General features: G+C 38.4%; 1 protein-coding gene and 1 long non-coding RNA gene across 5 annotated transcripts in view; one reads left to right on the top strand and one right to left on the bottom strand.

Annotated features, from left to right (window-relative positions):
* The window catches only part of EYA2 (EYA transcriptional coactivator and phosphatase 2), a 252,360-nt gene that overhangs the window by 110,201 nt on the left and 129,186 nt on the right, over window positions 1-12,973 (top strand). For 3 of the 4 annotated variants that reach the window (XM_069072333.1, XM_069072330.1, XM_069072331.1), the window contains one exon: window positions 9,703-9,819. The exons of the other annotated variant lie outside the window; for it this stretch is intronic. In XM_069072333.1, coding sequence (XP_068928434.1) covers window positions 9,703-9,819 — 117 coding nt within the window. The remainder of the gene's footprint in view (window positions 1-9,702; window positions 9,820-12,973) is intronic. 4 annotated transcript variants of the gene reach the window in all.
* LOC138149373 (uncharacterized) overlaps window positions 1-12,973 on the bottom strand; it is a 42,655-nt gene that overhangs the window by 28,897 nt on the left and 785 nt on the right. The window lies entirely within an intron of this gene.

A 12,973-nucleotide genomic window follows, 5' to 3' on the forward strand; every position in this document is an offset into this window, starting at 1 on the left:
TTTACAAATAGTATCTCATTTGATCTTCACAACAGCCCTGGTTGTGAAGGTGTCATTATTATCTTCATTTTACAGTTGAAGAAACTGAGGCAAACAGAGGTTAAGTAACTTGATCACATAGCTAGTAAGTGTCTGAGGCTGGATTTGAATTCAGATCTTCCTGCTTTCAGTCTTGGTGCTCTATCCACTGTACCACCAAGCTAGTTGTGGTAATGTCTTTTCTTTCATGTCATTTCCACTGATAAAATCATCTCAGTTTCTGATCTGGAACCATTTAACAATGCCAAGGATTTTAGTGACAAAAACTTTCTTTTCTGGGTCCTTGATCACTCTGGTTGCAGGGAGTGTTGCCCGGTTGCATTTCTACTGGGGTTGCTGCCAAGGATGGACTGCTAGCACAGGGCTGGAAGCATTCCCATTCCCAAGGCTCTTGGATTCAGAGTCCTGAGTTGTTCCCATCAGGCTCTGAGGGTCAAGGTGCTGGTGATGGTCTGACTTGCCCAGCACATACCGCCTTTTGTATCTCTCCTAGGGTGCCTTGCTGCTTCAGCCAGACTGGCTTGCATGTACACAAATAAATAAAAGCCATTTAGAGGAGAAGAAGAACATAAAACTGGAGAAATCAGGAAAGGTTTCACAGACTAGATGACATGTGAACTGAAGCCTGAAGAAAGATAGATTCAGAGGCAGTGTTGAAGAGACAGTGCATTCTAGATGTGGGGGATGGCTTGAATCAATGGACAGACAACAAACTACATGAAAGATAATGTTAAATAAGGAAACCAGGTTGTTCAGGACTTAAAATCCTGGGCTTTGAGGCATTTGTATTCTATCCCAGAGGCAGTAGAGGGTCACTGAAGATTGTTGAGTAGGTGAGTAACATGACCAGAACAGACCTGATTTAGGAAGACAATTTTTGTAGCTATGCAGAAGATGGATGAAGGAGGGCGGCCAGTTAGGAATGATAGATGGTGAGGGACTCAGCTAAGATGTTGGCTGAGTGTGGAGAGAAAGTGAAAAGAGGGCCCTTTGCTAATAAACAGTCTTCTAGAGACACAAATAGAAAGAGTCAACATCGTATAGTAGGACTGTTTTAGAACCAGAAGAAATCTAAGTTCAAATCTTGCCCCTAACACTTAATAGTTGTGTAACAGTGGGCAAGACATCCAACCTCTTTGAGGCTCAGTTTCCTCATCTGTAAAATGGGAACAACTGCATTTATAATATTTACCCCAAAGGAAGGTCTATTCAAATGTGAGACTGAGGCAATATACCCCATAGGCAATAGGGGGCTGCTGACAGTTTTTGAGCAGGTAATATATCTACAAACTTTAACATGCTATATAAATGTCTGCTTTTCATATTCTTTACTATTTATAAGCCCATTCAGATCTTGAGTAATGAGTGTACAGTCTTTTTTTCCTTTCTTTTTTCCTCTTGCAGGAAAAAAGTCATTTTGAATATTAAATATATACATATGCATACATACACATAATCATATATGAGCTATCCCCTCTTGGCTGACAACCAAGAATAATGTAGCAGACAGAAAAATAAAATTACTCCTGTTTCTAGACAAAACATGGCATTGTGTGGAAATTAATTTGGTGCAAAGTTTTTGCGCTATCAATAGCATTGAATCTTTCAGAGAGTCCACTCACTTGCAAATATTAATTGAGTCTGGATTGTAATAGGTTAAGAGTTCACTTGGATAATGCTAGCTCCATTGAAAAAATACTTTAAAATATATAAGTGATATGCAAAAAACAACTTTTTTACATATGTCTACAAATCACTGGGACTTGAGCTAAGTAAGAAGAGATTTCTGGAAATAAGAAATGTCTTACAATGGAGTAACTAGTGACCTTTCTGATTAGTGAGTTTCAGGGCTCTTAACCTGAACTCCATGAACCCCTAAGATATCCATGAATATATTTCAGGGCAAGGGGAGGTGGTCCATAATTTGGATGGAGAAAAAAATTGCATCTTTATTTTCACTAATTTCTAACTAAAACTTAACATTTTCTTCCATTATGAAATTTAAAAAAAAATTCTGAGAAGAGATCTATAAGTTTCACCAGACTGCCGAAGTGGTCCATTATAACAAAGAAAAAAAAAGTTAAAACACCCTGATCTAGTTCAACTCACTCATTTTACAGATGAGGACACTGTGACCCCAGGGAAGTTAAGAGACAGGTTGGGGTCATACACACAAGTATGAAGTGGGATTTGAATCTGGGTCCTTGGATTCCAGGACCAGCCCTCTTTCAGTTGGAATGTGCTAAAGACAAGAGGGCAGATCACAGCTTGTCAGAGATTTTTGTACAGGGGATTCCTACCTTGGTCAGCTGGCAGAGATGAATTCAGCTCTGGGGGCTACATTTTAAATGTTACGTTGACAAACTGGAACACATTCAGAGCAGGGAACCAGGATGGTGACAGTCCTGGAAGCTGTGTCACCCAAGGGTCAATGGAAGGAAGTTGGAACATTTAGCCTGAAGGGAAAAAAACCCTGGGAGTGGGGGAGTGGGAAAGTAGGAGCATGTGATTGCCTTCAAATATTTGAATTGCTCCTATGTAGGAAGATTAAATATTGTGTATTTAATATCATGTGATAGAGTAAAAAAAAAAAAAAAACCAAAGATCAAGAAGTTGAAAGTTATGGAAGTATGAGTAGATTTTGATTTAATATAAAGAAGAAAGTCTCAACAATCAGTGTTGTACAAAAATGGAGACAGTTATTTTTTTTTAGTAGTTATGTGAATTGCTATAACTCTATGAATGTGCACTAGGAGCATGTAAATTTTTCCGAATAAGATTCAATTCAAGCACTGCCTTCCACATTGAAGCCTTTATTGAGCCCTCCTAGCTGCTAATGCCTCCCTTAATTTACCCCCCCAAAAAAAATCACCTTTAATTTCTTTTACATTTACCTATTAAAGTACATTTTGTCTCCCTCAGTAGAATGTAAGCTCCTTGAGGACAAGCATTATTTTACTTTTGACTTTGTATCTCAGCACCTATCATAGTGCCTGGTGTATGTTGTTATCATTCAGTCAGTCAGTCATGTCTAACTCTTTGGGACCTTATGGACTATGTTTATCTATGGAGTTTTCTTAGTAAAGATAGTGGAATGGTTTGCCACTTCCTTCTCCAGTGGATCACCTTTTGTCAGAACTCTCCATTTTGACCTCTCTGTCTTGGGTAACATGGCATAGTGCATGGTTTCATTGAGCTGCACAAGCCCCTCTTCTGAGTCAAGGAAGTGATCCAGAAGGGGGGTGCCTAATATAGAGTAGGCACTTAATAAATGATTGATTGATTGATATAGATGAATAAGTTGATTGACAAAGAAACATCAGGGAATAGTGAATAGATAGAGAACTAGGCTTGGAGTCAATGAGACCTGCCCCTGACAAATACTGGCTCTGTGATCCTGAACAATCTCTCAGTATCTCAGACAGTTGTCTAAGACTAAAGGTGTCAGACATGCGGCCTGCTACCCACAGCACTCAGTGTGGCCTATATCAGATTAAATTGTAGTTAGGAAATATTTAAGAAAATAAAAATACATCGGAACATAGATAATGTTAATATGTAGTTTTCTGAGTCAATATGCACCTCACAGGCATCTATATGTACCATTTTGTGACTCAGTTACTTCGCTATCATAGAGCATTTTCCAATAATCCCTATTAGAGTTTCCTCACTAGAATTGGACTAGACCAGGGATTCTTAACCTTTTGTATCATGGTCCCCTCTGGCAATCTGGTGATTCCTAGGTAGTTAGTCTCAGAATGATGTTTTTAAATGCATAAAATAAATACATGGGATTACAGAACTAATTATATTGACATACAGTTATCAAGCTTTTTTTAAGTTCTTAAATCCCAGTTTAAGAACCTGTGGTCTAGACAAATTAAATCATAGGCCTGAACAAATAATAATTAGTATTAGTATGCAATCCTTTAATTCTGAAAAGAATTTTGTGTACAATCTCATTTGATCCTCATCCACCCCAATGCATTAACTAAAGTTATATGTATTATCACCATTTTGCATATGAGCAAACTGAGACCCAGTGAGATAAATTAATTTATGCAAAGTCAAATACCTAGTAGGTAAGAAACCTAGGATATGGCAAAGCACTCCAGTGTCTTCGCCAAGAAGACCCCAATGGGGTCATGGAGAGTTGAACAAGAACAAACCTAGTATTTGAATGTTGGTCCCCTGGTTCAGTGGGTAGATTCAGTGTATTATTTGATTTTATCTTAAGAAGTAATGAGCTCCTCTTTACTATAATGTTTGAGAAGAAGCTAGATGAAGGCCTGTCAGGTACAGTTAAGAGGGTGGAGGGTGAATTACTGCATTGGGTGGGGATTGGATTAGATGCCTTCTAAACTTCCTTATTGTAAGATTCTATGGTTCTAAACATTGTCTGGACAAATACTAGGTTTTGTTATGAATCATACTTCCTTTGTCCTTTATAAAGAACATTTAAGTTCCCTTCTTTCACCTCTGTTTAAATAGCTTTCATGAAAATGAAATACCAATGAAGGAACTTGGGTGAGGGAGGCAAGCCTGTGAAATAGTCACCTGAGGGCTTTTCCATCAGTGAAGATTGAATATCCTTTCTCTTTGCCTAGAATGTCTGATGGGCAGCAGGGTACAATTAAAACACTATCCATCTAGCTTTACAGACAAGCCTTTTACAAGAAGCATCTATTAGGGGATGCCCCTTTTTATCTGCCATGTTGAATTTATTGGGCCTCTTTGTCTGGGTCAGGGTGGTACATTGGGAAGATCTCTAGAGCTGAAGTCAGAATCCCTTAGTCAGTTCTCTCTGGATATCACTTTCTTTTTCTCAAATGGGAGGTGGACTGGCATTTATGTTAAAGTCACTAAAAAGTAGAAAAATGGATTGACTTTTCCTTAACGTTATCAAAAGTATTTCTTTAAAATCAAAAACTACTTAATAGATACACATCAGAGGCTTTCCCATTTAAAACAGGGCTATAACAAGGAAAGGCAGTTAGATGGCACAGTGAATAGAACAACAGGCCTGGAGTAAAGGTGAGTTCAGATGTGGCCTCAGACACTTATTAGCTGTGTGACCCTGAACAAGTCACTTAACCCTATTAGTCTAAGTTCCTTATCTATAAAATGAACTAGAGAAGGAAATGGCAAGTCATTCCAGTATCTTTGCAAAGAAAACTCCAAATGGGGTTACAAAGAGTCAGACACAACTGAAATACCTGAACAACAACAAAACAAAAAGGGAATTTACTGTTATTTTGACATGATTATATAAATATTAGTCACAGCATTGAGTCAAGAATAAGAACAGATCAATACCATGTATTGAGCAGTAAATAGAGGGCAGTTTTTGGAGGTAATACACTGGCAGCTTGGGGGATCAAGAAGGGCTCATGTAGAAAGTAGTTGCTTGAATTGAGTCTGGAAGAAACACATGAATCACAAGAGAGAAGGGTAAATAGGAACTTCATCTCAGACCTGAGGGACACTCAGTACAAGGGAATGGAGATGGGAAATGGTTAGTAGTGTGTGCAGCACCACAAGGAAGCCTGTATGGCCAGATCACAGAGTGTGGAGATGAGCAGTGTGTAGGAAGACTGGAAAAGTTAGATGGAGGCAGATTGTGAAGAGCTTTAAATGGCAAATAGAGGGGTGTATATTTTATCTTTGAGGTAATATGGAATCACTGGAACTTATTGAGTAGGTGAGTAACATGATTAGACTGGTGCTTTAGGGAAATCATTTTGGCAACTGTCTGGAAGATGAATTTAAGAAGGGAGAGACTTGAGGTACAGAAATCAAATGGAAGACTATTGCAATAGTCTAGGTTAAGTAAGAAGTTAAGTAAGAAATTAATGGAATAATTATGGGCAGAGAAGATATTAAAGCCTCTTTTTGTTTAACTGATCTATTAGTATATTTTCCAAATGCAAGAGACATAGAAATAATAATAAGTGAATCTAACAAGATAGTGGAATAAAAGATAAACCCACCCACAAAAATCATTAGTATTTCTGATATATATGCATATATGCATGTATACATATAATGCATAAATCCAGAAAACACTGATAGAGACAAACTGTATCAGATATTTGTGCTTGTATACTAGGTATATACAAGACTTATAAAGACAACTGTAAACTAATTTTAACAGACATAAAGGAAGAATTAAAGAACTGGAGACCTATTCAATATCCATGACTAGTTGTATTCAATACAAAAAAACCCCACTATCCAAATTCATTTTTAGATTTAATTGCAGTAATAAAATTGTCAATGAGCTGCTTCAAAGAATTAAATTAAGTGATAAAGTATATAGAACAGACAGACAAATGCATCAGGGGAATTCTGGTGGGCAAAAAGGAGAAAGGAAGACTTGTACCACTAGATCTCAAATTATATAGTAGTTATCAAAATAGTATGGTAATTGTGGATAGAAAAATAGAAAATTTGGTTACTAGAACAGAATAAATAATCCAGAATTAAACCTAAGACATTTAGTAGACTAGTGTTTGAAATTCTAAGATCGCAAAATATTAGAGAAGTAAATAATTAAAATTATTGGGATAATGGAAGAGAATTAATAATAGTTATACTAAAAAAGAAAAGAATGTCAATGAATCTCTTAAAAAATACACAAGAAAACCAAGGAAGTTTGGAAGGGGAAACAGACAAGCAAGATAGCAGCATGACAAGAATTGGGATTAGATCTCCATTTTACACCACATACCACTACTCTAATATTAAATCTCTTGCTCCAGTGTTGGCCATTGTTCGTGCTTTGCTCATCTTAGTCCTGGATTATCCCTACCAGCTGCCTTTTCAACTCCTACTCATGAACTGCTAAACACCACTAAGGAAGTCATACAATGGGGCTGAATCCATTACAAATTTGTTATTGAGTGGGGGAATAATCTCGGTTGGACCCTAACTGCTGTTTAGTGATCCCCTTTCTCTGATTGACTTTATATTACATTCTCAATAGCAGCTACTCCAGATCTCTTTTCTCCTTAAGCCTCCCAAAAGACTCCCTCCTTTGTGACTTAACTGAGAATAAAAGACCATCACAGTCATAAGCTTCTCCTTCTCTCAGAAGCCCTCTTCATTATCTCCCGTTTTCCTCCTTCACTCCAGTCTCTGGTAAAGAGATGACTCTTCTCTTCACTAAGCACAAGCCCTCTACTTGTGTCCTCGATCCCATCTCCTCCTGTCTTCCCTGGAACTTACCCTTTCAGTCATCCCCCACCTCTTCTTAGCTATTGTTTGCTGTTCTCTCCTTCCTATCTAGGACCTTCCCTTCCTTCAAAAAAACCTTCCCTTGATTCCACAACCTTTCAATCTTTCAAACTATATCTCTTCTCTTTGTCAGAGCCAAACTCATAGGAAAAGCTGTCTATATTTTTCCTTGTAGGGTCATTGAATGTTGGTGTTGAAAGGGAGTTTGGACTACATACAATATGAAATGTCAGCACTAGAAAGAACCTGATAAGGCACATAAAAAGCTAGAACTGGGAGGAATCTTAGAATGTACAATATAAAACATCACAACTGGAAGATTTTTGATAAGGTTCATAGAATATTAAAGGGTCTTTGGAATTTTAAATGTAAAATGTAATACCTGGAAGAAACCTTTTCCATTCTTTTGATATTTTCCCCTCTGAATTATCTGATCAAGTGGTTCCTCAGTGCTTTCAGGATTATATAGCACTGACATCTGACTTAGGAGACCTAAGTTCTATACCAGCTCCTTGCTAGCCACACTGTTTCAACTTAGGCATTACATCTCCTCTCTAGGCTTCAGTTTCTTCATAAAATAAGAAGATTCCACTAGATCAGGGATTTTTAACCATTCTGTGTGTTCCAGAATCACCTTTGACAATTTGTTAAAGACTGTGGACCCCTTCTCTGAATAATATTTTTAGATGTATAAAAGAAAACACATAGAATTATAAAGGAAAACAACTATGTTGAGATTCAGTTATCAAAATAATAATAATTAAGTTGGTGCTCCCTAGGGTTAGGAGCTCTTGAACCAGATGGGCTTTTCTAAGTTTGAGAATAGCTAGGTGGTATAGTAGATAGAGTGCTGGACTTGGAAACAGACAGATTGAGTTCAGATTCTGCCTCAGGTGTTCACTAGCTCAGTCACACTGGACAAGTTGCTTTAACCTCTATTAACCTCAGTTTCCTCATCTGTCAAATGGAGATATTAAGAGCACCTACCTCACAGAGGTCTTGTGAATATCAAATTATACATGATACATGCATGCATACACATACAAGCACACATACACACATGCATACACACATAGATACATACATAGATATAAGGGGCAGCTAGGTGGTGAAATGGATAGAGTGCCAGGCCTGGAGTTAGGAAGACTCATCTTCCTGATTTCAACCCTGACCTCAGATGCTTCCTAGCTGGGTGACCCTGGGCAAGTCACCCTGTTTGCCTCAGTTTCCTTCTCTATAAATGAGATAAAGAAGGAAATAGCAAACCACTCCAATATCTTTGCCAATAAAACCCCAAATGGGGTCATGCAGATTCAGACATGATTGAAATGACTGAACAACAACTACTATATATCTATAAATCTATATGTGTACATATATATGTATACACACAGCACTTGTTTGCAAACTATTGCAGTGTTAATATTCTTCATGTTCTATAGTCCTTTCCTGTTCTAGCATTCTGACAGTGATGGGTAGACACCATCACAACAAAAACAAAAACAAGTGGCCTAATTTTTCTGGGCAAGAGGATGGAGTCATTAGTGTTGTGTCACAGAAGCTACCTTAGGGCATTTCCCTTGTTCACAGTGCTGGTGTAGGAGTTAAAAAACCCTTCTCAAAGGCTGGAAATTTTGTTATTTGCCAGGTTAGTAGCTCCTACTGGACAGTGTCTTTTTTTTCATTATCTTGTGCATGTCCTATAAATATATTCAGGACTGTGGTGAGGTTGTTAGCACATGATGCAAACAGGACCAGAGTTGCAGAGTCAGTACCTGTTAGTCCAGTTAACTTCACTAAAACCTTAGACTGAGTCTTTTCTTTCAGACAGCTGTCTTGCATATTGGTGCCTTTGGTCACAAGGGGTCCAGGTGGAAAAAGGCGGATGACTCAGTTTAAAAATAACCCTTACTACTAGATTAAAAAATAAAAAGCACATCCTATTAACAATGGATCTAAAATATCCCACACTTATGACAGCAATTGGCCCTTGTAGGTGCTTAATACATATTTATTAGAGGACTTAGAGACCATAAGGTCTAGCAGGGTGACCTAGGCTACCCCTACTGAAAGAGGTACATCCTCTATGAATGTCCGTTACAACATCCTTGATGATGTCATCCAGACTCCTAATGAGAGATCTTCATAAAAGAAGATTAAGCCATTTAATATAAATCATCCATAATCCTAGAGCAAGACTCAGAATATAACATTAATAGGGTTGAATAGAGTTGAAGTTGGCAAAAAAAAATTTTTTTAATAATACTTGCTGGGAGGTCAAATCAATTCTATCTTGTTGAAAGCCCATAATAAACCCTTCTTGACATGCAGAATTTCAAAGGCTTCCCCATGATTGCAGAAGAAAACGTCCTAACCACTTATCCTCAGGTGTTTTGTGTTTTTTTGCTTTTTTCTCATTCTGCAAAGGTATCAAAACAGAAGACAGCTTGAGCCATTCCCCTGGTCAGAGTGGATTCCTCAGCTATGGCTCCAGTTTTGGCACTCCATCCACAGGACAGACCCCTTACACCTACCAGATGCACGGTCAGTATGATGATGAAATGCCCTATTTGGTTTGTCTCCAGGCAGTCAGCTAAATCCACTGTCCTCAGATACCAATAAATCGACTTTAATTTTGGCCAGCCTTAGGCAAAACCATGAAGCAGGAAAGGTTTGTCTGCAGTCTCTTTCTCCCTGCACCTGACAGTCTGCCAGTCTCTGAAGCATAAAAGTCAGGAAATCTCTGAGTGGAAGAGAACCAGAGAGATCTTTGAGACCTTACAGATGGAGAAGCTGAGGTGTAGAAAAGGAAAGTGACTGGCTCAGGGTCACCCTATAACAATAATACCTAGAATTCATACAGTGCTTTAAGGTTAGCATAGAACTTTACAAATATTGTCTCATTTAGTCTTCACAACAACCCTGAGAAGTAGGTAGTCTTATTATTTCCATTGTACATTGAGGAAACTGAGGCAAACATTAGTTAAGTGACTTGCCCAAAGTCACAGAGCTAGCAAGTATTTGAGGCTAGATTTGAACTCAGGTCTCCTTGACTCTCTTGTCCAGTTTTCTGTCCACTGTGGCACCTAGCTACCTTCTATGTTGGAGCATAGGGGGGAAAAAACGCTAGGCCAAACTCCCAGGTCAGCTCAATTTTCCATACACCATTCTTTTCTTAAATTATTTTTTTCCCATCTCCTCCCTTTTTTCTTTCCTAAATATTAAATATCTCTTTTCACTCCTTGACTTCTTGCAACAATTCAAAAATAATAATAAGAAAAAAGTTAAAGCAGGTTGCTCTAAAAAGCAGCTATCCAGAGATAAGGCCTGGCCCCCTTAGCCCCCTTGTAGAATCAGGGAAGTTTTGTCCATGGGAACTTTTCAGGTGATTTTATACAGCTATGACTGTATCAGGAAGCATGGGCCAAACATCCCCCTGTGCTGCTGCGGCAGCTGCACTGTGTCCCAATTAACTGCATTCAGACTTAATGCTAATGGCTATAAACTGCTATTGACACAACCCAGGCATTTTGTAAGCCTGGATATATTCCTCCCTAAGTATTTTTTTTTTAAACACAGAACTCTTAGAAACCATGCACATGTGCTTCATATTAACTTTTTTTTTTAAGTTGTTCCAGAGGATAAATAAACTCTCAAAGTATTCCCTTTTCAGAATGGGAGATGTTGAGCTTATGTTCTAAAAGAAAAAAAAATGGAATAAAGGAAGTGAGGAAGAAGGCAGGGGAGGGAGAAGGATTGAGATTTGGTTTAAAGTCCAGGAATTCTGGTTGAGAGGGGAAATCAACTTCCATTTATAAAGTTGGAATGTGTGTTTTCCTTTTGCTGTGCAATTAGAGGCAGAGATTCTCTGACTGCTAGAACTAAGAAGAAATTTGGAAGACAGAAAATAAGAGGTGGAAGGGACTTTGGCCACGTCGCTCTACAGATGAGGAAACGAACTGATGCATGACAGTGACTCACCCACAGTCACACAAGAGAGCTGGTAGCAGTGCTAGATTGGGAACCCAGGTCTTCTAACCCCTACAAGCCACACTACTCTGCATGATCTAATTCAGGTCATTAATACTCAAAAAAATAGACAACCACTGTCTTGAACTATAGCTTATTTGTTAGTGTGGTAGAGTGTCTATGTTTGGACTCCTCCTAAGAGTATAGATTAGTCTTAAAAACAGAAGTCCAAGCATCAAAAGCCAGTACATTATTTCATCTTTGCTTACAAGCAAAGATGTTTGTGTTAAGTGTGTGTGTGTATGTGTGTGAGACAGAGACAGAGAGGAAGAAGGGAGGGAGGGAGAGACAGAGACAGAGGGAGAATATGAGAATTCAGTGTGATTATTTTTTTATATAGCCAAAATGTGCGAAAAGTTTTATTTTATTTTGTTTCTTTTAAGGCTGGAACACAGCTATCATACATGTGCCCCTAGTGACTTTGATCTAGGCAGACTAGGAAAATCTCTTTCTATGCAGTATGAAGGGAGCAGTCCCAGACTAGATGCTGTCCCATGAGAAACATATCCAGTTTTAACCCTAATGGATTATTTAGCCTTAATGGTACATGGATTGAGGCACCATGATGAATTGAAGAGACTACTGGATTTGGAGTTAAAGGATCTTAGTGAAAACCCTGGCTCTGACTCTTACTAGCTAGGTCTTCAAGCCCTGGATAAGCCCTTTTACCTCCTCTGAGCTGCAATTTCCTCATCTGTAAAATGGGTACGTGATACCTCCCTCCATGAATTGTTATGGGGAAAATGCTTTGTAAGCTATGAAGTGCTAGAAGGGGATACATTATTATATATGTGTGTGCATGCCCCTTTCCTCAGCTGCGTTTTCTGATTGGCAGCTAAGGACAGAACCAATGGACAGCCCCTCTTTAATGGAGATTTGTTTTTCAAGGAACAAAAGATAAAGGAGAGGGAGAGGTGCTTCAGAATTGTGGCATTAGAATTTCACGTTAGAGTATTGACCCTATCATGGCAGCTGAGACTCCAGAAACAGAAGGAAGTTAAAGTTACTGTAAAAGATGTTTAGTCCCTCAGCACCTGATCTTCTAGAGCAGGTTGTAGTAATAATTAATATTAGTAAAAATAATAATAGCTAATATTTATATAGTGCTTTAAAATTTGCAAAGTATTATCTCATTTGATCCTCACAACAACATTGTAAAGTATAGGTAATATTATACTCATCTTACAGATAAGGAAACTGAGGCACAGAGAAGTTTCAGTGATTTGCCTCTTGTCACACAGCTTGCGAGTGTCTGGTGTAGGATCTGAACACAGGTCCTCCTGACTCCCAAATCCAGTCCTCTCTCCACTAGGAGTAGAGATCTAGACTGTAGTCTTGGTCCTGTCACTCAGCAGTTGTGTGACTTTTAGCAAATCATTTAACCTCTCTGGGACCTCAGTTTCTTCATCTGTAAATTGGACTTCAACTAGGTGATCAGTAAGGCCTTTCCCTATCATGCTGATCTATGACATTATCTCATTTAATCCCCAAAGCCCTGAGAGTTCAGTAGTGCAGGATTTCTCTGCTTTTTGCAACTGAGAAAGATAGAACTTGGTTAAATGACTTACCCAAGGTCTCTCAGAGTTGAAACTTAAATATAAGTCTTCTGATTCTAAGTCAGGCTCCTTTAACTTTTGTATCAATTTTGGCAATCTGCTGACACCAGTGG

Source organism: Petaurus breviceps, unplaced genomic scaffold, assembly GCF_028583685.1.
Source record: "Petaurus breviceps papuanus isolate PSGF00001 unplaced genomic scaffold, PetGlider_PUasm1.0 90847, whole genome shotgun sequence".
Taxonomy (NCBI): Eukaryota; Metazoa; Chordata; class Mammalia; order Diprotodontia; family Petauridae; genus Petaurus; species Petaurus breviceps.